The sequence below is a fragment of the Calonectris borealis genome, chromosome 1, assembly GCF_964195595.1.
Source record: "Calonectris borealis chromosome 1, bCalBor7.hap1.2, whole genome shotgun sequence".
Classification (NCBI taxonomy): domain Eukaryota; kingdom Metazoa; phylum Chordata; class Aves; order Procellariiformes; family Procellariidae; genus Calonectris; species Calonectris borealis.
The window spans coordinates 194,235,617-194,263,189 of NC_134312.1; the positions used below are offsets into that span (position 1 = coordinate 194,235,617).

Here is a 27,573-nt window from a genome sequence, read left to right on the forward strand (position 1 = left end):
TACATTGATTTGTGCCACATGGTTGATGAAAAACTATAAAGAGTCTCTGGAACAAAAGGTATGTACAGATAACTTTGTATGAACAGTCTCAATCTGTTTCAAACTTTCCTTTTTTTTAGTTTTAACGTCACAAATCAAAATATTGTAATATTTATATTCTCTTAGTGAAAAGTTTTCTAAAACCTAAGGTCTCGTATTTTTAAAGGGTGCCTTAGTTTCATGGAATAAACAATGTTAAATTGTTTTACTTAAATGTGGACAATCTTAAATCAATTTAAACCCGGTTTATAATGATTTTGTTTAATTCCTATCCCTTACTGAGACAATCCAAATCATTGTAAACCAGGTTTAAATTGATTTAAGCTTTAAAGTTAAATTGGAGGCGTATCTGAATATAGAAATTCCTATGTATCATTCCATTCTGAACAGTAACTAGATATAAATGATGCTGTGATATACTTGATATATCTCAAGGATTTCCAGATCACATACACTGAATCTACATAACTCTTTAATATTACACAAGAATAGACAGTGTGGCTTTATTGGGACCTGCTCTTCAGAGCCGTCAGAGGTTGTTCTAACCTTCTTGGGCATAAAACCCACTTTCCTTGACTACTGTTTTTCTTGATTACAGTTACTGGGCTCAAGTTTCAGAGTCACATTGTATAAATTGAAAACCGTGGAAAGCAGTGGCATCATTATATGCAAAATCATGCAAAATCATGAGGCAAAACAGAGGGTATGGAGGGACTCAGTTTTTTCTCACTGATTGGTAAAATTTACAGAAGACACATATGATACCGTGTGTGACCATTAACTCTTAAAATCATTTCAGCTCCAAAAATGAGCAAGAGTTGAGTAGCAAAGGCTGCAGTTAATCTGATAGAAAAAATGAGGTAGTGGAATGTGGGTTCTTTTTGAGAAGTTCACAGTTTTTGGTACACGTATAGCACCATTACCACATCACCTCACCACACTTGGAGGCGCCTTGCTTGCCCTGTTAGTGTTAATAGGGAACACAAAGGCTAATTTCTGACACTGTTAGGACAGACGTCCTGTCAATATTTCAAAAGTTAATTTGAATTTCTGTAATTTCTGTTTTTCTAATACCAACAATATCTCCCAATTTCTACAGACTGTAAAAGGAAAGGACTAGAATTATTGCGCCATGTCCTGAAGAAGCAGGGGATGTCATATATGTAATGATCTCTAGTAAAAGGGTACATTGCACATAAATACTTAAGGATGCATTGAAATACCATTTTTTTGCAGAGGGATGTAGCAATAGGGATTGCATTGCATCCGTGCGTTTGAACGAAATGGCAGTGTTGGGGCATATATAAGAACTTCATAGCTGACTGTGAGATTTGCCAGACTGGGCAAGAATTTTTCATGTCCACTTTGCAGTTCTAATCAATATTTCAATGTAATTGCATATTGCAGCCTTTAAACTATAGCAACTGTATGCATATTTAGTTGGAAGCACTGTTCTTAGATATAAGAACTTTGCCAAAGCAGTGTCAAGTTTTCCTTCTACAGGAGAAAGGGACATTGATCAAATTATCCCACTAATGGTCCTGCCTGACGCACTCTTTTCTTGATTTAAGACAACAGTGTATCAGCAATGGTTAGCTGCAGATTGAGAAAGCAAGCAGACTGACATATTAACTGTGATAATCATATACTAAAGGTTGGTCCCAAATAAAAGCATTTACTTCCCCCCTCAGCTCTGCTCTACTTTCAAAGTACGAGACTAACTTTCATGTAGGTATTTTTTGCTTTTGTTTGTTTGGGTGGTTTGTTTTGTTTTTACCATCCATTTATGATCTTATCTTTGCTACAAATTTCCACTTTGTCATCAGAAGAAAGTGCAGGAGCAAAGGTATCTATTCTAGAAATTCAATTATGCAGGAAAAAACCCTGAGACATCACAAAACCTCCCCTTAGTGGAGTAATTTAATAAAGGTATTTTAAAAATATAAAAATTTCATACTGCATTTCACAGTTCTCACATTTTTATCTCATCTGAGAGGAGAGTGCATTTTCAACTTTCAACATGCCTTTCTTTCCAGACTACATCCTCAGGAAAGGTAGTATTGCAGCCAGAACTGTAACAGAAACTTCTAGAAGACGGATAAAACTGAGACCTCACTGCATACCTTCACACAGGGAGAAAGGACCAGAAGGGATCTCTCATGTACGTATTTACAGAGGATTCATTCCCAGCTCATCTGCTAACTAACGAAGTTCATAGCTTGGTTACAGTTTCATTCCTTCTTAGACCCTGCTTACAACAGGCAGCTTTTTCCCTCACTGTGACAGATGGGTTGAGATACTGCAGATCCCCCTTAACTCCATCAGTGAGAGAAGTGGGTGCCAGCAGGAGGGCAGGTGTCTCTCCACAAGCTGCGTGGCACTTGGGATCCAGTCATGAATGTGCACAACCACGCTCTGACTCCCAAAACCCAGAGTTATGGAATTAGTCAGCATTTCCATTTTAATCATAAAAAAGAGATGTTTCCACAGTGGTTTTACAGAATTTTCAACAACAACTCACAGGCAGTAATAAAAGCACTTGAGGTATTGCTATTTCTCGCATCTCCGCTGAAAGATTGTGCAATGAGCACATGCTTTGTAATCAATTCCCCTAGTTCATGGAAGTAGGACATCATATTAAATCTAGAACACAAAGAATCTGTTCATACTGTAATTGTACTTAGCTGTCAATATTAAGACACTAACCACGAAGGTTAAGAACTACCAAGTTTAAAAGAGCCTTTTGGCTCATATCTTAGTTGTAATGAAAAATATTATTACCTGCAAGGTTGTCAATCTCTTTCTCTTGGAGCAGGCTAACAGCATCATCATCTCCTTCCAGCATAAGCTCTGTTTCTGCATTCTGATTTACCACAGCTTGACTTCGGAAAGTTTTCTTTGACTTCACTACATCCTCTTCGGTGCCTAAAAAAAGTTACAAATGTTGTGAATTTAGCTGAATAATATTTTAAATATAAAACAACCACAGTCAAGTAGTAAAAGAATATAGTATAAATAATCCTTATCAAAAAAGGGAAGGAACATTTTCAAAAACTTTATCAAGGTTTACAAAATATGCAGCTTTATTCTGTATTTCAGAATATATCTCGAATAAAATACAAACTGTTTCACAAAGACTCTCCTGCTTTTAATAACCACTATTTGCTTTATGTTCAATGTTGTTCCATTAGTTTTCCACCTGCAAGAAATTGAGCAGGAGTTTCTGTTGGGTTCCTGGTGTCCTGACTCTGACTGACCTCAGAGCTCAAACCACCTACTCTAAATAAAGGAGTTGCTTTTGGGAATTCAAAATCTGTCATGATTTTCATCTTAGAGATAGGAGGGACTGGATGGTGAGGTAGGAGACGGGTTATCTCAATACAGAGTAACAACAAGGTAGGCTATGCAGAGATTCAGAAAAGACTAAAAAAGGACAAGCACAGTGAGGGAACTTTGGTGTGCGTCTGTGCGTGTGTTTTTAAGGAGCACAATAAAAATGTTGGCGTATGGACATGTGCCAATTACCTCAAAGGACTTCACAGGAATGTCTTACCCTTTCTTCTTGCCTGCAACTGACTTTTTCTATTCAGACTGATGGTTCCTTATGGCCAGAGATATACCATCTTACGTTTTGGGAAGGTCGTACTAGTGCTTGCGAGAATTTATTCGCATGATGTAAGAAATTAATCATAGTGTGGTCAAATGATAGAAGCTTTCATATAATAAGTAGCTTTCATGTACTGTTGTGACATCCGCATGGTGTTTGTTTCTTAGATGGGGAGAGGTCATTAGTTTTGTTTGCAGTACTACAGACTCATAGTAGCCTTCGGAGAGAAAGCTTTCTGTTTTTTTCCTAAACAGAAAACCCTGCATCTTCACCTTGGACTGTACAAAATATGGGCACCTCCAGTTCTGCCAACCAAGAAATAAAACCCAAACCTAATCTCTCCTTTCTCTATGATAATTCGGAGATTAGCTTGCTATTAAGCTACAGAACAATGACTGAAATTGAAGCAAAACCATGCACGTGTGGATTTTGTTTGTCTTCCACAATGCCCGAACTTTACATGATGAATACTATTATGGCAGATGTAAAATCATGAGGTAAAGCCCAATAAAAGACTCATGGCCTCATATTAATACAGGACAAATAAGAGGAATAGAGTAAGCAGATAGGTTAGTGAAGATAGATGCATGGAATGGAACTGATGTGTCAGGCAGTTTTGTTATTACAAACAGTGGGGAAGGTGTTATGATTTTATCTCCTACTCTTATATGAGTCCTTTGATTAGTTTGTGCACAGGAGAGTCACACTATATAAATGAAAATGCTGGAGGCACATTTTTCTGTTAGTGTGCTTACTCTGTTTGAAGATCACTGTTAGCATGCCACTTGATATCGGACTCCATCCCAGGCTGAGAAAACCTCATGTTCTACATTGCCTAATGTTAACTTTTTGTATACTATTGCTATTATTCCAATTGCTATTTCTGAAACCTCAGAGCAGGTAAAGACAAACAAGTAAGCAAACCCCCATTTTTTTCACCAAGCCCAAAATTAAGGACAGCATCTCTAATCTTCCTATTTGTTGCTCTCTCCATTAGGACCATACTGATACTGATAGCGATTAAGACAATATCGATGCTGATATATACCAATACACTGTGTTTTGCTGTGTTCAGTTGTTGGGTTGTGATCACTACCTCACTTGCATAGGTTACTACTTAGTGCAATTAACTCTAATTATTCACCCAATTTAAAATTGAATCAAGTAACCAACAGTTGGAAAAGTTTTCAGTATTATGTCCAAGTTTTTGGTTTTTTGTTTGGTTTGGGGTTTTTTGGTTGGTTGGTTGGGGTTTTTTTTATTTTTTTTCCTTCCTAACTCACAAAAAGCAGCAAGAATTGTATGAGTTTGGAAAATCACGAAGGAGTAATGTACTGTAACAGACCTTCAGTTTCATTACATCACAATTGTCCTGAGTATTTAATCGCTAGATCAGAATCTTGTTACACTTGTGTTTACTACAAGGGAGTTTAGCATCATTTGACACAAGTAATAGCTCCTGCTGTGAAGTATTTGACACCAAAGGAGACCAGGCCTGAGATGAACTAACACGGTGGAGGAAGGAAGCATGAAAATACCGTTCTCTTCCTTTTTGGTAGTTCTAGTGAGTATTACAAAAGTTTCTGAGCTTTATAAAATGTGATAATCTTCAAATGAATAACTTCAAAAGTATTAATCTGGAGTAATCGTAGTGTCAACCATTTCTGTAGTTAACTGATTAGATTAGTGACAGTTCTTTAAAATTATATATGCATGAAGACATATTTTTAAAATTACAAGGAAAAACAGTTCCAAGCCCCAAATTATTACTAAGACTTAAAATGCATCAGAAGAACCTGAAATTTAGTGTATTTTAAATCCCTTGTGATGAGGGTTCCAGTTACCAGATTACAAAAATATTGCCATACTCCAATGTAAGAAACGTGGTAGGGTAGAAGGCATTAAATTAGTTTGGCCAATTTGGAGCTTAGCAACAAGACAAATGTTTCTAAAATCCATTCTGATTTATAATATTAAACATACATTTATCTAAAAGAAATATAGTAAATGGTGCTTCTTTGTCTTGATGGAAAAAAGCTCTGGTTTGGCTGTTGTTTAAATTTATCACTTTGTTGAGTGCACCTCAGTTTTGCTGTACGGAGGTGTACATTTATCTAAATGAAAGTGTACGAGACCCAGAGTTGCCCTTCAATCACTATATCCTTTATGAATTAGAGTTCCATTTATCAAAATTACAGCAAGAAGAGTAAGGTCTCACAGGGCTGTCTCATTACAAGGCTTGTAAACACTGTCCTTACAAAGAAATGGTTTAACACCTAACAAATCAAAAACTGATTGGGACTAGAATTTATTTGAGATCATCTATCTTTAGAAGACGTGCTGTACTGAGTGCACTTCATGGCCTTTCTACCCATTCATCAAGAAATTAACAAGCGAATACCACAGACCACCAGATCTCCTTGGATCCTCAAATGTGAAATATGTTCAAAACAGATCTGTCACAGATGTTCTATTTTTATATTTCAAGAGAACTTCAAAAAGGTTTTAAAATAAGAGAACTTCTCCAAATGAGAGTAAAACCAAAGACAACTTTTCTCTTTAAAACCAGACAACAAACTGAATAAAAAATTATATGACATAAAACTATGTCTAGTATTGTTAACAATGATATAAAAAGGAGAGATGAATAAATAAATTCTTGATATTTCAGCATGTTTGAAAAAAAACAAAACTCAAATTATTTTTTCAAAGCCCCAGCAGAATTACTATGAAATGAAATTCATTTCCAGATATTTCATTTAAAACTCTTTTTAGGACACAAGGAGTTTGTATTTTAAAGACACAATACGAAATTGTATTAAAGTTCCTAAGTCTAATTAGAAAATGTTTCAAATCCATTAAAATAGGAAAAAAAAATAAAATGAAACTAGATATAATTTCAAGCAAGCAACATTTTAGTATTGGAGTGCACAGAACTGGAACTTGCAGATGCTATCAGTTCTTGTCCTTATCAAGCTCCTTCTTAAGGGGTATTTTTCTAGACTGGGATTTGGAAAGAAGCCTTAAAGATATTTCAAGAGAATGTATGTATAAGACTAGATAAGCAATTAAAAAAAAAAATCCATCTTTTGTTACACCTATTCTCATCTTGATAATTTTTTCAAATGTGCATATTAAAAACTGGCTTTCTACAGTAGCTTCAGGATAACTGAAAAGAGCTCATCTTTAAAAGAAATTAAAGAAACCAACCAGCACTCCTCTACAAAACCCCAACTTCCATTAAAAGTTGTGTATTTTATATGTCTGAAAGGTTATATGAGCTGCACAGTAAACTTATACAGTATTGCCAAAAATTTACTAATCTCTCTTCCAGTAGCATTACTTTTCCTTAAACAGAAATTACTAAGCAGACAAAAAAACCCCATACCAAAACCCCCACAAAAACCTAATTATTTCCCAAGAACAGGAGAATCTCATGTTATTTTGCAGCTACAGACTCTAGAAGTATTTAATACAATTAAATTTAAACAATTTTTTTGAGGGGGTTATTGTAACATCTGAATTTTTGCCTCTCTATTTTCAGTTAAATCAATAAATTCCTTGTTGGGTTCTGTAGCTCACAACAGGTTCTAGGGATGCAATCGGAATTTCAAAGATACTGTAAGTGTCCAAACTCACAAAACCATCCCTAAATAACATTTTAAGATAAGCAGCACAAACATGACATATTGTTGATTACTTTTATGTTTATGTATGCTTATTTTATTAGACATTACACTAATTACTATGATTTAGTTGAACACAGGAAGGGAGTTTTCATTTCTCTCTCTACTTCTATCCATTTATTATATATTCAAATGTAGCGTTTTAATTTTTTCTTTTTGTATTTAGTATAAAATGAGGTAAAAATAGGTTTAATTTTAAGAAAAGTTTGGTTGGTCATACTGTAACCAACAAAAGGAGACTACTGCTTCTTATAAAGTTGTTTCCATAGTTTACTTCAACGAATTACCGATAAGGCAATTTATGCAGTGAACGCTCTTTGATCTTTGAAGAGAGATGGCAGAATGGAAAGTTAACCTCATTTTAATGTTACCTAAATATACTGACAGGAAATTCTAATGTTTCCAAACATCTGGAAATCTGCTTCATGGGATGGTGTTCTTCTTTTCTATAAGAAAGCTTTTTCATATATTGTCTTTTACAGTTTTATGTGGCTTCTAAAGGAGCATTTTGACATAAGTAAAGTCTGTTCTCTTTACAGTAAAATGCTGCATTTAATTAAAAACTCTCTTTTATAGCAGCTAAAGTACAGTTTTTGTGAAGCTTAGCTCTCCTCAGAAACTTTTAAGGGTAAAGTTGCCTTTTCTCCTTATAGATCACTGGTACGTACTGCTCTGTAGAACGCTGCTTTTGTTGCCAAATTTTAATCACCTAAGGTAGTTTTCAATATTTTATTAAATAAAGGAATTCAGAATTAGTTCCTCACAAGAGGCTACCTGATAGGTCATGATGTGAACCATGAAGTTATATCACAGGTAAAATATAATTTATGAACAGAGTTTGAAAGAGCGAAGTTTTTTCTTGGAAGAGATTTTTTTGTTTATTGTACAAACTGTAACTTTTACAGGAAGAATCAAGCTTATGTGTGCACAGAACTAAAATGCAACACTATTATCTACCTTTTTTGTTCATTCAACATTATTAACAGTTGAAAATACTTACAAAAATGTTTCACAAGATAATCTTCCTGCTTTATATATTCTAACAGTTAAGCCCCCTGCTTTCATTGCTAATCTTTACTAACTTGATTAGGCACTGGGACCATCACAGCGGTCACAGTTATGGACAGCAGCTGCTTGGGAGTCTGTAAACTGACCTCTACAAAACCCAGTAAGATTAAATCATCGACATGGTGACCACTCCACCCCAGCCTAATATCTTTCCGCACAACTCCAGAGCCAGGCCTCCTAGGACTGCGTTCACTCCATGGGAAGCGTGCACCAGGTATCCCTGGGTCTGCTCAAGACATCAGCCTTCTGGCTTTGAGTAGCAGACCGGTGCTGGCATATCATGATGAACTGTCCCCACCTGTGTCTGCTAGAGATGTTATTTAAATTGCAATGTGTTTCTGGAACTGGCAGCTTTGACTGGCATATAATTTAGTTTCCCCAGAGAATCAGAGAAGTGACTGTTATTAAAGGGAGGCTGGTTTTAATAGATTTAATAAAAGCCAGAGGAATCTAAATCATATTTTCATTATTAAGGATCTTTGAAGAAATGAGGGGGAAAAACTATGAAAATTGCATAGAAATTAAAAATTGCATGCATTTGTATTGGAAATTACTTCCACCAAAGGTAAAACCAAGTAACATCTTTGTTTTCTATAATAGATAAATACCTGAAAAATTAATCGTAGACATTCCAGATATTTTTCTCCATTTTTATAGCTCATATCTGACCAAATGATCTTCTTTATGTGACTCATTTGTAAATAAACACTTTACTGTTGTATACATTTTCCTCTTAAAAATTCTCAGATGTTTTGCATCGTAAAAATGAGACTGACGCAAACTATACCAAAGAGGAGACTGAGAATATGGGTAAGGCCAAAATGAACAGATTTCTCAGATGAGGTTGAGAGCTTTTTAAACAATAAATAGTTGTAGTTAAAGTCAAAGTGTTGTATATTAATATAAAAGGTCCTACAAAAATAAAGATGAAGTTACCATGTTGGACATTCATTATTTTTGTTGTTTATAGATAGGAAAACTGAGGTTCAGAGGGGTTACGAAATAAATTTTTAGAAGTCGTCATTATTATCATTACATTTATCTGAGATTTCAGGTGTTCTGAGCATGTGAGAAAGGATCCTGCTCTGATTCAGCACCGATCATAAGCAGCCAGCGGGTGACAGAGCCACATATACACAGTCCAGCAAATGTTACACGGCATTTTCAGGCTCCTGAAGGGCAGTCTTCATTCTGACTTGAACCAGAAGTCGTCCTTCTAACGGGAACTTAAAACAGTCAACTGTTTATATTTGGATTAAGATGTAGTTTGCCACTGTAACTTGTACACACAAGAATGGATTCATATTTCATGACTGATGACCTTTACAAATCCCTGTGAGTTTGAAATGCAGCCTCTCAGTGTATACTGTAGTTTGATAAATTGCAGAAAGAAACTGAATTTTCTGATATGCTATGGATCACTTAAAGATGATACACAAGAAAAATAATTAAGAGCAAAATTTTCCTAACTGTGTTTCCAGCCATTTTACAGAAGTACAGTAATAGCCGAGAGGAAAATAACGACATCACATCAACAGTTATTGCTCAGTGGAAAGGACATCAAGGACACTTGCAAGTAAGAGAATTGGATCAATATTAACGTGATTTTCATTTCATGCTTCCCCAACTCCAGTAAGCTGACAATATACTCTGATTATGTGAACTGCCTCTGAGTAACATAGAAAAGGTTATTAGAGCAAGAGGTGGAAATGGAATGCACTTTTTATATTGACAGGTCTGCTAATAGAGTGTACTGATTTTCAAAGCCATGCAATGCATTTTCACAATTTGGTTTTGACAGCAAAAAGGAATTTCATTTATCCTTAATTCAAAATATTCACATGTAAGCAAAGGTTTCTTAAGACAGGCCACTGAAGAGGATAATCAAACTATTTCAATAGAAAAATGTAATTAATAAGGTAAGAAGCGAAAGGTGATTGAATTTAAATATGTATGACATGATAATGAAATAATGAAATAATTCTGCTGAACGAGGCATTCTATGCTTTTGAAATAGAATCTGATAAAACGTTTTTAAGATAACATGTAAGTGAAAAAATACGTCGTGTCTCAACATTCAGGTCTGGATTTTGTCTTGAAAGTTTTAGGTTAGTTTTGAGTTTGAAATACCTAACCCAAGCACACATTCTGCAGGAAAAGCGATGTTCTGATTCTACCTGCCTGCAGAGCCTAAAGGCAGGATCAAAGTTGTCGGACTTCTAAAGAGGCACTCCCCGCACTGAGGAATTGCGCCCACATATGCTAGCCTCAGTTTTGCTTCCTGCTCACAAAAAATTCTGATTGAAAAGGCTAATAATAATAAAGCCTTGGGAAGAAATGAAATGCTCTTTAGAAAAACAAACACTTGGTTTACGCTAGTAGCCCAATGGTAACGCGCTGGCATGTAAGAAACGTGATCTTACTTCCCGTGCTGGGGTATTCTATAGCAACATTTCTAAACCTACCTAACATTTAAAAATTAGAGCCTTCAAACCATGAGACTGGTCCAAATGCTAGTATTTTTAAAAAGAAAGATATAGCTGTAGTATTGTGGCCTGTCTTCTAATTTTTGAATTCTCCTTCTCTGTGGCCAAGGCATGGGCGATTATGTCTGCTAGAAGGCAACTTTGTCCCTCAGCACTTAAGCTGTTGCTATCAGATCCAAACAAGATCAGCTCTTTGGAAACAGGCACTGTACAGTGACATAATAGGACAGCTAAAAAATTCATTCTCTAATGCAGAGAATGAAGCTGTAGGAAGTAAGTTTAAAATTATTTTATAGTAGCTTTCATAATTCCAGTAGTTAGGTAACTCTTTTAATTTCTATCGAGACTATTTACTAAGAGAAGAAAGCCTCAAGAGCTCATGATCAGCGCTTCAGGAAACCCATTTGCCAACATGTCTGAAATGACTTTTGCTTTCTGGAATGGTAATCTTTTCAAATGAAATTCTGCTCTTTTGAGACATACAGAAGGAACAACTTATGCAGTCTTTACACAGGCAAAATCTCCTATACATGACATAATGTTTCCTGTAACTGTTTCTTAAAAGGATTGTCTCCGTTATATATAAATAATAAATTTGTCACTATAATAATGACCTTAGAACATCTAGATTTACTCTCCATTACATTGTCTTTTACTGTGCAATTCCAACTGGTTCAGTGTGCTGCACTGTTGTTTTTTTTTCTGTGCAAATTTCACTTCATCCTCACGTAGATCACCACATCTTTAGAACTGGCATACATCATTTTCACTTCAGCAGCAACAGTAACCGGTGGGAGGAACTGTTTCTACTTCTACGTAGATCAATGCCTACATGCCTACAGCAACACCAAAGGGCAGCACCCACAGGATATACACATTTGTGAGACAGCAGTGTGGCCCTAATGCTGGGATATTTGAGTTTAACTCTTAGCTCTGCTAAGGGACTATGCTCTAGTAGCAATAGACAGCACTTCTGTTTTGGCCAGGCTGTTGTAAAAACATCAGCTTCTAGTTCCTGAACCTAAAATGCAATTATTTACCAAATTAAAATCAAAGCTTTGCTATTTGCTTTATTTGGGCCAGAATTTTACTCCTTTTTTTTAGACAAAAATAGTTGCAGTTATAAAACATCTTTTCATACAGTCCAGCAGATGAAAAGCGAAAGAGTAGCAGTACAGAAGATATCACTGAGATAAAGCAGAGTCTGAGGGTCTATTACTAAAACAGCTCAATGAGATAATCTACAAGATTTTCATTATTTTTTCTCTGAAATAGGTGAACGGTAATCACTGTCCCAGGTAGAAAGCCTATGTGTATATTAAGGAGAGCTAACTCACAGAAACCTTAGCAACAGTTGGCAGTAAAGAAAAAAGGAGAGCAGTATTTTATCTCACCTTCCATTAAGCTGCCATGTGGGGTCTGTGGCATCTTTCATTCTGCTTCACAAAGATCGCAAGAGAGCGCAAACCTTCCATGCAACTGCAGGGATATTTGCAGAATTGCTACATTTATGTTAAATTTGCAAGCACTAGCAATACTATTTTCCATTCAGACTGGACCTGAGATGCTATTTAGACAACATGATCAGCTTTTTTGAAGACATAGGATTGAATGACTTGTGCTATATGGCAAAAGAGACACTAATAAGACACTCTTCAAGCATTATGCATACTTCTTTCGGCTGGGAAAATATATCAACTGTAGACAATGTTCAGGGCTTTACACAAATACACTGGGAGATACACTCTAGGCATACAATAAGGATAAGAAAAAAGTCATGTCATGATGTAGCATGCATAATATGAAAAACAAAATTAAATATATAACTGCAAACATGCATAATACGCTGGCTGATAGAATTCTTAACAAGGTGTCTTCCTTGTCGTGCTGGTTAGTGGTATATTTATCAACTTTTCTATAAACGTATTTGGCTTTTAATACAGTGCTTTCAATAGGTGTTTCTGCACCCCTGCCTGTACTTTGCATAATGCTGAAACTCATAAAATCTTCCAGTTTGTTTAACCACACTGGTACTTTTTGTGTATGTTTCAAAGCTAACGCTCTAAACTGAGTAACACATAAAATAAGTGGGGATATGGAATAGCCACTGCACATATACGTAAGTCTTTGTTTCTTGTGTACAAGTCTTATTATTTACATAAAACCTCAGTGATAATTTTAATGTGATATAATAGAAATATATTTTCTGTGATAAATGTAAAACAGTGCAATGTAAAAAGATGAGTAAAAATACTTTGGTATATTAAAAGATACATTGTGTCTGAAAATGAATTCCTTTATTTTTGTAATCTATACATAGCAATTCCATTTGTTTTGTGAAAGACAAGGACTCACCTATATCAAAGAGATTCCCGCAATCTGCCTCTGTCAACTTAACCCATCTTTACCTTTCAAGTACCCCAGAGGCTCTCAGAAACCAGAGCCCATTGCCTGAAAGCCTGTCATGCCTCCTACTGGCTGTCAGAAAGAGTGGGAGAGAAAAGGCTTTTTAAATCTATAATCTAAATCTGTGATTTCCTAATTCTAGGCTGCAACGGTTACAGCACTGCTGAAATAATGGCCCTCCATTCCAGCCATGCACTTGGCAGGCTGTTCTAACCAGGTCTTCAGAAAACACCTTCCTCCATACAGGCAGAAGTGGAACTTCACCTTGCATTTTTAGACCCATTTGGTCCAGCTTTGGCTTCTTTACTTAGTTATTGGTGTTATTAAACACCTTTTTCCCTTAACAAATGATACGTATTTCCACTTACTCATATACAAGTGGTGAACGGAGTCCTGCAGTCAAGAAGACATCAAGGATAAGAGGAATGGAGAAGAATTAAAAATGGAATATTTTGTGCTTTTAACTATAGCCAAAGAAGATTTAACGTGCTGTTACTCCTTAATATGGAGTCTTAAAGCATAGAAAATAGGAGGTAAGAAAAGCACATGGCAAAACCTGAGTCCCAAGAGCTACATTCACCCAGCTGTGAAAACTGTCCTGAAGGACTATTATTAGACTTTCACTGACAGAACATTCTTCCCAAATGTTTCTATGAGATGCACTGAATATACATGGGTCAGTAACTCCTATTTCTTTGTCAATTAGCGATAGAACTGAATTAATAGAACAAATACCCATTCACATGGGTTTGAAAACATTTCACATCACAGTAACTTACTGGTTTTGGTAAGTAAATGACTTTCATTTGGCAGAACAGACAGATATCGTGTATTCTTTTCACACAAAAATATAATGGTGGAAGGGAGAAAAATGCAGCTAGAATTCTAAGATTGGCAATGGTTGCGATTTCTAGGTCTTAGGAATTGTTTTGCACGCCAATTTGATTACTTCAAGAACATTCCAGAGTCATATGCTTTCAGATGAAGAAGTGAGAAACAGAAATAGTTATGTTAACTGCTGGTAAAATGCCAGAAAGTTCTGCAGTAAAATCTATTAGCTCAGACCTATAATAGCAGCTGAAATCCAGGTCATGCCAGATAACCTGAAAATCTCAGAGGAAAGGCATTTGAAACCCAACACAGAAGTTTTGAGGGAAAAGAAATGTTTTCATATCCTATTCGGATCTCTGAAAAGCTTGAATTAGAGTCAAGATAGAGATTCTGACATTCAAGATTTGAGGAAATCATTAGAAAAAATTGGCTATTTCATGAATCTGTAATTAAAACTTATTATAAAGCTGCTATGAAAATTCCTATGCTAGAAATAGCATATAACAGGGAACAGATATTTAGAGATTGCAAAGGACCGTTAGGATGCAACTGCAATTCATTTATTGTGCCTAGTAAGACAGCAGAAGCTCAGACAACGAGTGTTCAATACAATTCAGCACAATAGTGTTCAGTACTCTACCTAAGCAAATTCCATTACAGTTTACACCTTGAATGTGTCTTTCACTACATTACAGTGGGTTATAAGAATGAGGATGATCATAATATTACATATATTTAATGAGAATATATTTATGATTTGGGGGGGGGGCTAAGAAGTGCTAGAAAGAAGACCAAGTTAAATCTAATATTTTAGATTTAATTATTCTCACAATTAGGATTTTGCTTTGCACATCCTTCTAGTAATACCTAATGTAAGCTCTTATTCCTTGACTTTCTTCAAACAAATTTCATTTTCATCTGTATCTGACAATTACCATGTAAAATATTAAGAGGACACAATTATCATGTCATATTTTCCCTAAAACCCTAGGAGGATAAAATATTTGGAATTTTATTTGGAGAAGCAGTGGATGGCACTGTTGGGCTACAATTATAAGGCTGTAGATGCAAATCTTAAATTGCTATGCTTAAAAAAATACACAGATTTTCGTGACTTCTTCAGCACACAATTTGGATGTAAACTCATTCATAGTACATTGGAGATTTCACAATCAGATGTGGAAGTTAGTTCATATACTGAAAGGACATTGTGTAATAGGAGTATTATTTTAGGTGCTCCAAGTGAAGCAGAATGGTTTACAGGCTTGTCTCACATGGCAGCATGATCACATTTAGACTAAAGAACAAAGAGGACTTACTTGATGACACATGGAAGCATTGTTATGGATTAATTTAATGACCGCATACATATTCTTAAAATGCTCACCACTGAACATCAAGTAACATACATGTGTTTTTTGCCATAAAGTGGATGCTATTTCTTAAAACTGCTCACAATTAATTGTCAATTTGCGTTTACTTACAGACTAAAATTAAGCGTGCATGAATGGGATGAGGGAACAGGGTTTCTTGTTAGTCAAGGGCTTTTGTTCTTTAGTTTCTCTTCCATATTCATACTTAAGACATTACTTAAATAAATACTAGTTTGGGACGTTATCTTAGATAAGGGGCATCACCTGCATTTCCCCAGAGCAATGTATTTTATGATACTGTGTGTGTTACTAATTTTCAGGATAGTGCATTAACTAAGTAAGAAAAAAAAAAAAAGACTATAAAAAACATTTTTGTGGCTCATGTAGTCACAACAAGCTCAATTTCAGTAATAAAAAATACTATACTGTCCATAAGCAAATTGATATTAGAAGTGTTTTATGATGATCCATACCTGTTCTACATCTTCATTAATGATCTGGATGATGGGGCAGAGCATACCCTCAGCAAGCTTGCACATGACGTGAAACTGGGAGGAGTGGCTGATATGCCAGAGAGTTGAGCTGCTATCCAGAGGGACCTCAGCAGGCTGGAGAAATGGACTGACAGGAACATCATGAAGTTCAACCTGGGGAAGTGTAAAGTCCTGCGCCTGCGGAGGAACAACCCCAGGCACCGGTATAGGCTGGGGGCCACCCAGCTGGAAAGCAGCTCTGCAAAAAAGGACCTGGGGCTCCTGGTGGACACCAAGTTTAACATGAGCCAGCAATGTGCCCCTGCTGCAAAGGTTAATGGTATCCTGGGCTGCATTAGGCAAAGTATTGCCAGCAGGTCGAGGGAGGTGATCCTTCCTCTCTACTGAGCACCGGTGAGGCCACACCTGGAGTACTGTGTCCAGTTCTGGGCTTCCCAGTACAAGAGAGATATGGACATACAGGAAAGAGTCTAACAAAGGGCCACAATGATTAAGGGACTGAAGCATCTCTCATATGACGAAAGGCTGAGAGAGCTGGGACTGTTCAGCCTAGAGAAGAGAAGGCTCAGGGGGGATCTTATCAATGTACCTAAGTACCTAAAGGGAGGGTGCAAAGAGGACAGAGACTCGCTCCTTTCAGTGACAGGACAAGAGGCAATGGGCACAAACTGAAACAGAGGAGGGTCCCTCTGAACATTAGGAAACACTTTTTGACTCTGATGGTGACCAACCACTGGCACAGGTTGCCCAGGGAAGCTGTGGAGTCTCCATCCTTGGAGATATTCAAAAGCTGTCTGGAGATGGTCCTGGGCAACCTGCTCTAGGTTGCCTTGCTTGAGCAGGTCCCTTCCAACCTCAACCATTCTGTAATTTTGTGATATGTAAATCTGCATTTCCTCAAAAAGTTTTATGAAGATTAAAGTAACTTGTTGTTGAGGTTTGCATTTCTAGTATCAATCAAATGTTTCTGCTCTGTTTTGGTTTTAAGTCCACGAGAAATTACATAAGAAGATCAGCCTTGGACATCGAGATGTAAGTAATCAAGGGTTTAAAAAATATTACTGAAGACTAAGACTCTGGAGATTGTCTAGTCCAATCCTCTGCCCAAAGCAGGGTCAGTTAAAGCAGGCTGCCTGGGACCTTGGCAAGCTGGGTTTTCAGTATTTCCAGGGATGGAGACTACACAACTTCTCTAGACAACCTGTTCCACTGTTTGACCACCATTACAGTAAAAAAAAGTTTTTACTTATATTTAAATAGAATGTTCTGTACTTCAGTTTGTGCCTGTTCCCTCTTGTCCTGTCACTGGGCACCACTGAGAAGAGTCTGACACCATCTTCTTCATTCTCTCCCAACAGGTATTTATACCCAACTATATGGCCCCCTTGAGCCTTCTGCCCCCTGGGCTAAACAAGGAATAAGGAATATTTAAAGAATATCCGGATCACTTTAGAAGTAAAAGTAAATGTAAAAGAAGCCTACAAAAACATCTACAAACTCAACCCTGACAGCAAAGCTGTTCATATAGATATAGTATAGAAAGAAGTATTTCATAGACAAAACTGAAAGCATAATTTGGTCTTTAATCTCTTACATGGTACATATAGAATGCTCTCACTGCAGATATACCTAGAAAAAAAATTGTTTTTATGCATCTAGTGGGCCTGCTACCAAGACTCTGATAAGTGATTATCCAGTATCAGTTGTCTTCAATTTGTTTTCAGTTTTGCATTAGTTACTGAAAAAATACTGCTTTCTTAAAGATAGTTCTGATATTAGTGTTGTTGACACTGTTCTGGAAATACAGGAGGCATTTTCAGTAAGTACAGACAAAAGACAGGGTGAAGATAATGAAGTCAGAGGACTTTATGAAGCTGAGAAAAAGTAAATTAATGTTTTTAGATATATACAATTTATGCAGTAACTTTGACAGTCTTGAATTTACTGTAAACAGTGGTGGTATTTTCACCAACAAAAGACACCTCTAGGTTGTTAGCAATGTCATTAGTGTCAACAACCTAATATATCAAAGTGTAGAACCCAAAATGCGAGGATATCTGGACATGAAGACTAGCTTTTAGGTGGGCATTCAGACTTCCTAGAATAAGGCATTTGATTTTACAGCAAAGCTTCTGAACAGAGATGATGAAATTGAACATCTCCAGTTCATGGAACATTTCTTCAAATGACTTATCACCTGAAAATGTCAAGGTATGTTTGTTTGTAAAATACTGACTTAGCTTTCTGGAACAACATTTGGCGCATGCCAAATGAAACCAGCTTCTTATCAGTTTCTCTGGAGTCTCCTCCCTCTATCTTGTTCTAACACTGACTGCAGAAGGCCCAGCAGTTCAGGAGATGGAAGTCAGGAGCTGTGGGAATCAACTGCTCTGGACTTCTCAGCACTGAGGGGTTGCTCTAGAGCTACAGTTACTGAAAGTTCATCTTGGTACACTTTTCTTTAACATTGTGGACCCTCAAAAATTGAATCTTCCTTTAGGGTCTGTGGGACACCCAGAATCCCTGTTCTGAAGACAGTCCCTGGTTTGAGTACGGGTTCCCATGGATTTCAGACTCCCAGTTTCATAGCAGGGAACCCACACAGCCTTTCTTTTAAGGTAGCACTTGCTTGAAGCCAAATGTTCGGGGAATGTTAAGTTCTTCAGCAGCCTGAAGGAATCCTGCCTGCAATTCTTTGAAAGTCTATCAAATGCAGCTGCTTTCATGAAAGTAGGTTTAAGATTTGAACATTTCACATTTCAAAACCTGATGCTCTTTAATTCTGTTTACATAAAAGAAAGCGTATTCCTGATGGTGAGTACACACAGTGTTTGCTGAAACTTAGAGCACTAACGACAAGTCCCAGAAGGAGCCATATGCAGTCTGCTTCAGCTAGAACCACTCTTGAAATAAGGTTGCTAATTAGATGTCCAAATACATAATGGAATGAGTAACTTAAAATATGCAAGTTCAAAAGCAATTGCCATATTGCATGTAAGACATATTTGTAGCTTTGTTTCAAAATCTGAATGTATTACATATTACATTATGAAGGCTTTTTTTTCTTTTTTTTTCTTTTTTTTCTTTTTCATTCTAAGCATTCAGGATCTGTCACGATAATCGGCTTAACAGGACAAATATTCTTGAGCACAGACACTAGAAACATTTGACCAGCTTACATATATATGTTTACAACACGGGCACGGAGTTATTCATGTCCGTTTCCTCCAGTGCAGACTAGAAAATGTGGCCTTTCTTGGACCCCCTCTATGTGCAAATGGTTTGTGGACCACAATCTTTAAAGACTGAAGGACCAAAGGTTAATAAATTAACAATTTTGCTCTTAAGATGACCTTTGTGGAGCAGTATTCTGTCTCACTGGCAGGGTGGTACAGTAGTGTCTCATCTACACTAATCTCCAATGACTGTAAACTGTTAAGGTGATTAACTGGAAGAGACAGTTCTTTCACCACATCTACAGAATCACTGAATTGGGTCATATCTGCATATTTCATGTATTTATTGGTAGTAAAATTTGGGGAAGAGAAGTAGAACTTATAAACTTTCATGCAATCTTTTTTTTTTCTTTCTTTTCAGTCTACAATTTAATCAACTACATTGAAACTCCATCTAAACTTACAATAAGAACTGTTTAAAATCCATCAATGCTATAAAATTAAAATTGTACTAAAAGTTTCCAGGTAGTTAAAAATCCCATTATAGCTTGCACTTTGATACTGCAGTAAGTAGTATCCCTTCAGCTTCACAAAAGGGAAAAATGAACCTCTATTTCTATTCAAGTAAGAATTTAACTGAAACAAAAGGGCACAGCAGGTACAACGCTGAAATAATTATGCTTGAATTTTAAATCCAGATGTGAAAGTTAGTTTAACAGATTACAAATAAATCCAATGCCTAATATCAAAAACTTAGGAGACTAATCCAAAGGGAAAAATTCTCCAGTCCACCTCTTGTAAATGCTGCTATGACTCCGACATACCTACAGTCTCAAAGGACAGCTAAGTATATAGCCATAGGAATAAGCTATAATTTTTCACACAGTTGTACATAGCCACAGAAATATGTTATAATTTCTCATTGCAATATTTTTTACTTGCCAGGTACTTTGAACATATATATATACACAAGTATACATTTGCATACACACACATATATATGTATGCATATTATATTTTATCAAAATCAGACATCTGAACATGCATACAATGGCTGACTAACAGACTGTAGTTAAATAGAAGCTTCACCCACTTGCCTTGTAGCAGAAATCTTTTAAGAGAATACTATTTCCCAGTAGTAAATAATATATAATGTTCCTACAGGAAGAAGTCACTTATCAGCTAAAATTAACCCTTTTTTTTTTTAGCTCTTCAAGGTAGAATTTAATATTTGTAACAATAAAGTTTGTAACAACTTCTCTAAAACAAATATAGATCACAGACATAGTTTCCATTTCCAAGACTCTTCTATTCCTTGATGACTGCAAGTATTATATAATTACAGTATCCATACATCCAACATCAACTCGGATTTAATACTAGAGTAGCTGTAGAGCATTTTTTTATTTATCAAGGTCATATCTTGACGGCTGCACAAGCTTAGATAAATCAGGTGTTAAGCAGGCACATCTCCAAGGAATCTGAAAATTCTCTCATCTGCAATCCTCAGCATATCTTATTATTTACTGCCAAAGAAAAGAATGATTAATTTTGTCATCTTTGCGCTGTGATTTTTGCTCAGCTGAAACTGCCTGCCCTCTTCTGCAATGCCTGATCAGACCTATTTAAGTTGATGCCTTTGATCGTAGACACTGAGGAGCTTGCTGACTTAGGCTTTGACTAAACATTCCTCCACTGCAATATTTATGCACAAAATCCTAAATGATAACTGACAGTCAATGTAGATAACAAAAACTTGTAAGATGTTTCCACTATTTTACTGATGCTCAAAATAGCTTTACTTGTGCTAGAGGTATCAGTCAAGATGAAAAATTGTTATTAATATAAGAAAAGCCCAACAAATTTTGCTTTGATGAATAGTTTACTTCTCACAAAGTATCTGAGGTCCAGAAAAAATCTGTCACTGGAAAACTGTGCAGTATGATTTTTTTTAAATGCTTTAAATTCTTTCTATAGTGTGATATCATGCTTAGTTTTGGAAGCTAGGGGCATTTTACTATCATTTGTTCCAAACAAAATTATCAAAACAAAGCTAATAAAAAAAAAATACAATGAAAGTTAAGCCCTATGGAAAAAAATCTGCCTCCAGCTTCTTATTAATCACATTCCAACACCAGAGGCTAAAAGTACATCAAACTGCACCAAATCCTTTTCACATGACAACCTCATAAATTATTCAACTCATTAGTAACACCAAGAGGCGTAAAAATAACATCAGTGTTAAGGATGTTTTCTTACAGAGAAAGGTCAGCTAAAAGTTTCAGTATTAAAATCCAAAGGCTTAAGCCTCTGAAAAGTAAGTACATCTAGATAGACTCCATGAATTATGACTTTAAAGCATGCTGTTTTAAAATTCCATTTGTTAATTTTAATATACATGTGAAAAGTTAGAATTTTTTATTTTAATTCTGCAAACAGGACAACTTCAGTCCACCGTAACTTTTATGCAACCACTGTTTGATGAGTATCACCTCTAAATACACCTGAGCTTTAATCTTCCTGTATGTTGAATGCACTAACAGGTGAGTAGCGTGAAATTATACAGAAACAATCCAATATGAAACTATAACTACTACAGTTTTTCTGTTTCTTTTGGATGTAGCTTTGTCTTGCAGGCTAGCTCTACTACCAGGCAACTGTCACCTGCACTAAAATACTAGAACACAGAAACTACATAAATGGAGGCAACCTTTGCAATGTGCTGAAACTGTTTAAGTGCAACTTGTGTTATAGTTCCCATAAAAAAACCCACCAAAACCATTTCCAGCATTCTCTGAGTAAAATCTTATCGCAACATTCCTGCTATAAAGGCATGAAACATAATCCATCTAAGTAAATGAAAAGCTCCTGTTATTTTAAAAACAGGATAATATCAAGGCTTAAAACTTTGTAAGAGTTTATAAATCAGATTTCTTCCTGTTTTAATGCTAGTTTAATATCCAAAATTAAAAATATTAATCAATAAGAATATTTTTAAGGGTTCTTAGGCCTGTACAATGCATAAAGCTCATGGTTTTGATGATTATTTGCCTTACAAAAGCAACATAGCAGTTAGCACAGTTTTGCATCTGCCTCTCATAAGATCTCTATTTTGATGTTTTGGAAGAATGTGGAGAAAATAACCCATTGTCAAATATGCAATAATATATACTACCGGGGAAAATGTCTTCCTTAACCCAACTTATGAACAGTTTATGACCTGAAGTCCTGCGCATGATACCTTTCACGTTTAAATAAGTATTAAATTACACTAGCTAGTATAACTGCACACACAGATATTCATTTATATGTCTAACCCTGTTTGAATCCCAGTTATTAGCCTCAACAACCTGCAAAGTTGGTGAAATGTGTAGGTCACACAGTTAGCTTTATATCTATCATAATCAGAACTTCTGGCAACATTAGCCTTTGGCTACACATCAGCTGAAAGGTTCAACTTGCTTTGTATATAATTACTTCCATTTTCTACTCCTAAATGCTAAAGAATCCCAGGATTTTTTTTTCAGTACTACAGATTAAAAAAAAAAAAAAGGGACAGAAAAACATCTTAATATTCTTTAAAAAATTCCTGTCTTTGATATGCTAGAGAGGCACACCAGCTTAAACCTGAGAAATAAATTTGCTTTAGACTTTTTGAGTACTCAGGTTCTGTCTGCTGGACAGAAGTCACTAAACATATGAAACTTTTAGGTGATATAAGGGAATTTGTAAGCATGTTCCTCTTTCCTCTTTTATACTCCAGCTACTGCTGCATGAAAATCAAACATCATCTAATCCTTAAGTTCCTAGACCGAAGCTCCTATGTAGTCAGTTCACTATTCAAATCACAAGTATCCTTAAAATAATTATTTTAAACAAGTTCTTATGCATTTCATGATTTGCAGAAAAAAATACTTTTGGCTGAGATTATGCATGCCAGGATAAAACTTCTGATATTTTTAAAAAACGGTTAATTCCTCATTCATCCAATGGAACATTATGACACATTAGTTTGATGGCCTAACAGTTTCGTCTGTCACTTCGGAGAGACAAGTTTGGTTACTTTTACCAGTGTCTCAAAATTAGCGTCTGGGAATGCCAGAGAGATATAATGTGAATCCCTTGGGGATCAGAGAATTTAACAGCCCACAAACTCAAGTCTTCTGGTTCATTAAAGTGTAACAATTGAAATAATTCCTTTTCTAAGAATATGTTGTCCTAGGAATTCTCAGCAGTGTCCTTAGAAAAGAAGGGACACTGTTCTCAGGGATTCATGGACATCAAGAAAACATCGTAAGCTATATTTTTAAGCAGGAGTTAGTACTGACCATATTCCACAGCAGCTTTTAGGAGAGCATCAGAATGAGTAGAACCAAAAGCATTGCGAACAAATCGCCTCCGCCGGCGCAAATCGTCTTCCCAGTAATCCAAGCGCCAGAAGTCATGCAGTTGGCTATGAAATAAAGAACACACACATCAGCACCTACCACAGCTTGAACTGTATTTACATACATTATAGTATAATTCCACTGCTGCTTTTCTATTTCAGGAATACAATCTTGTAAAAACATATATTACTAAAACTTAAAATATTCTAACGTTTCTTTACATGCATTTATATATTATAAACCCCAGCACTGCCTGTCTCAAAATGTTCTGCCTGCTGCTAAAAACATTAATCACACTGAGCCCATTAACAAATGCAGCATCAAATTACAAGTATTAATGGCACAGCTTGCTTTCTTTTACAGTGTTTTTAACAAGGCTTGTAAATCATAGAATGGACCTCAGTGCAAATAGTTTGCAATTTAATGACTATGGTCCCTTAGCAGACTGAACTTAGAAGTATAAAATATTGCCCACTTGAATTTTGTGGAACTATGATTAAACTAATGTGCTGAAATATTCATTGAAATAATTCCCCACTGCCCCTAGCAACCTGAGAAAATTGCGATTTTATTCATTATTAATAACACTGAATTAGAGCAGCAAAAAAATTCCACCATGTGGTAATTGTCTTGGTAAATTATTATTCCAGCGCTAACAGAGTACTAGGATGATTTTATAGCTTCCAGCTAATACACACCATTAACAACCATGGCCATCTTTGCGTTACATTGCCTTTTTACATTCAAAAGCAATGTTAAAGTTCTGTAGAATGATATAAGCCACTGTTAATCTATATTCAAGTCAAAACATATGCATATATAATCATCTGGTATGCAACTTCAGTTCTAAAGAAACGACAAGCTCTACTTTCAGACAACTTCTTGACCTTATCAACACAAACATCTCCCACATCAATTTTATAAGTATGCTGTGGGATATTTGGGCAAAGCTGTATTTTAAGCCAACATTTTAAAAACTTTTTGGATCACTATAAATACCCCAAATGTTTGTGGATGCATCCTTATCATCAAACTCGTAATTGAACACACTATACACTTAAAATGATTCTGCAGATCATGACCTTGCAGACCACAACTAGGGAACCACTGCTTTAAACCAGTCATTTTCAATCTATCTGCAGAACCCTGAAGGTGCGTGGACAAAAGGCAGATGAAAAAAAAAAAAAAGATGTTTTCAACTCATGAGTATGGCCTACATCTCTGCTGGATTTTTCTAGGTGTTAGTTCAGCCACTGTTTTCTATATTGCTTTCACTTTGAGAAGCTATGCACTGGTAGCCATTTCTAGAGGAAATGTAGAAATATGCTAATGTAGAACAGACCTTTTAATTTTTTACAGTCCACTTAACTACTTTTTTCATCCTTGCATGAGTTCTTGTCCAACTTTACTAACTGCTGTCATAAGACCTGGATCAGTTCTGGAGGGCAGAGCAGCAAGTGGAGTGGATGTAACAGCATACCTTCTAGCCACTTACAAATTTTCAGAATCAGCACACCATCATTTTTAGTCAATGGGGTTTTTTTGCAGTCTGAATTTTCACTACCTGTTTGAGTCTGCATGAAGGTCCTCATTGCTGCCTTGCAGAACAGGCATTTTACTTATCTACAAGCAGTGAGAAGGCAACTTCAGGAGTTCAGTGGGAGCTGCTTCCTCACCTACAGCAGTTCAGAGCATCTTGTGTAAAGGTGAGGCAGTGACTTGAGCTCCCATGGTGGGATGATGCAGCACTAATGGCCTGGCCTGCATGCTATGCATAATACAGAAATATCTTGCTATCTTGAGTGCCAACTATCTTTTGCTAAATTAAATAGCCTACTTTGGTTTTGTACTATGATACACTTTTTGCTCACAGATGTCGTGTTAGTTCGAAGTATCAGTCCATCATTTCTCCTCCTACACTGAGCACTGAATAATTTTATTGCAACTGCTAAATCCCCTTGACCCTTATGTGATATGAATGCAAAAATGGGCAGACAACTGCCCCGTGGTTTAAAAGACAAAGCTTAAAGACTCTTTGTGCACTCTATCTTTTAAACTGATATCAAAGATAATCCTAAAGGCTTTTTATCATAGTGATTTTTTTGAAAGAAAAGAAACTTTCCTTTTTTACTTCCATCTAAGAGTAAGTCATGATGAAACAGAGTAAAGATATTCATGAAAACTCTTTTAAACACAAGAGTTCTCTGAAATGGCAGAGAGACAGTTGTCTGTCTCCACAATAATAATAAAAAAGACTGTTAGATTGATAAGAATGATACAACTATGTAAGAATTAAAAACTTTTTATGAAATTAAGAAATATTCAAAGACTAAAAAAACTACATTTTTAATTTGTTCTGTGTTTAGTCTGGTAATCCATTAATTTCATTAATCGGTCTGAAGAATACTGTATATTCTCAGCTGAAAGTAAAACAGATTTTAAAGTCACTATTTTAATGAAGTGGTAAGTAAAGAAGTGATGAAATTGTCAGAGGACAAAGTCTATTTTGGGGATCCAAAAAAGGGTTACAAGTTCACCAGGGATCGAAGTCTGAAATACATAACAATGGTGCACAATAAAAATTTGAAATCATGGAACACAAACCTTATTCCTAATCACAAATTATATGGCTTTTTAAAATACAGCTGAAGTTTCTTCCCAGAGTTTTTTACAGGATCTATCCCACAACGTTATTATATACTTCCGGATACTGGAAGATGGTATTTGAAGCCTAAGGAAAAGGTTTCTGAATCTGAACCAGTTACTCTCAGATTTACCCTTGGCTCTGAGCAACATCTTTAATAAAAAGAAGACATTTTCTCCTACCCTATTGTTAGCAAGAAAGCAGATGCCTGAAAAGCTGATGGCTATACTTACAGAAAGTTTTGAATGGTTGAGTTTCATTACTTGCATTACAGACAGATAAATTTGTGGTATTTTCCTAAAAAGTTATATTATTACATTTTTGGATTAGATTAAAAATACTAGTAAGTAGAAGACTGTGGCCACAAGCTCCGGCCTAAAACTAAGAATTTAACCTGCTTTAAAAGTCCAGAGCTATGGACTGAATCAGTATTAAGTTGTCTAGCCCCTAGATTACAGGACTTTAGAAATACTTTTATTCTAATCCTGTGGCTATTATTCAGGCTTTAAGATTTTTCAGGAATTTAGGTAGCTGTTAGGTAGCTCTAAATGATGGCTGTAAATCAAGCAGAACTACACTTTCTAACACTGTACTGGGCACAAGTCAGTCTTAGAAGAGAGCATGTCTGCAAATCGTCCACATCTCTTTCTGCTACAACCCATTTTTCCTACAAGTGACTTGACTAAATCAAGCCATTTTAGTAATTTATTTCTGCAACAAGTACAATATTTCAAGAAGCTTTACTTTTCTTAATAATGTGTATTATTATTAACAATCCTTATTTCCACAGCCAACTAGATTACATGTAATTTCTCATTCCCCCATATCTTATACCAGTTAAGTGACATTTTGAATCAGGCTTGTTTGAATGAAAAAGTGCATACTGTAATTAAATTTTTTTTAAGAACTGAAAATTCATAGCATCATTCAAGAGCTACTCCTACATACTCCTTTCAAAAAAGAAATATATCTGTATCATTTTAAGTGAACAGTTATTTAAAATGCACCCTAAAACACATGACCCAAAGAAGTCCGCACCATGAGTTTAACTGCCAAGATAATTTCCTTACAAACTGTAATATAATCCAATATAAACCTTTATCATCCTTATCATAATGAGGGCTGGTATGAAACTAGTGGTATTACAAGGTTAATAACAATGAAAAATTTTATTTGGAGTGGTGTGCATGTTGCAAACTTAATCCCAAATTTCAGATGTGCAGTATTTCATATAGTTAATACAGACACAGAAGGTACATGTTTTAATGGAACAAGCCCTATTTTACTACCGTTATTGAAGGATTACAAATTCTATTTCACTGTCATCACTGATGCCTGCTTAGCAGCTCACTGTGTACGTTCTCCTACTTTAAAC

The 27,573-nt window shown here is 35.9% G+C and overlaps 1 protein-coding gene across 1 annotated transcript in view; it reads right to left on the reverse strand.

Moving 5' to 3' along the window:
• NBEA (neurobeachin) overlaps positions 1–27,573 on the reverse strand; it is a 426,845-nt gene that overhangs the window by 175,536 nt on the left and 223,736 nt on the right. The window contains exons 36-37 of the mRNA XM_075139786.1: positions 23,495–23,619; positions 2,821–2,964 (exon numbers count right to left, since the gene is read on the reverse strand). Coding sequence (XP_074995887.1) covers positions 2,821–2,964; positions 23,495–23,619 — 269 coding nt within the window. The remainder of the gene's footprint in view (positions 1–2,820; positions 2,965–23,494; positions 23,620–27,573) is intronic.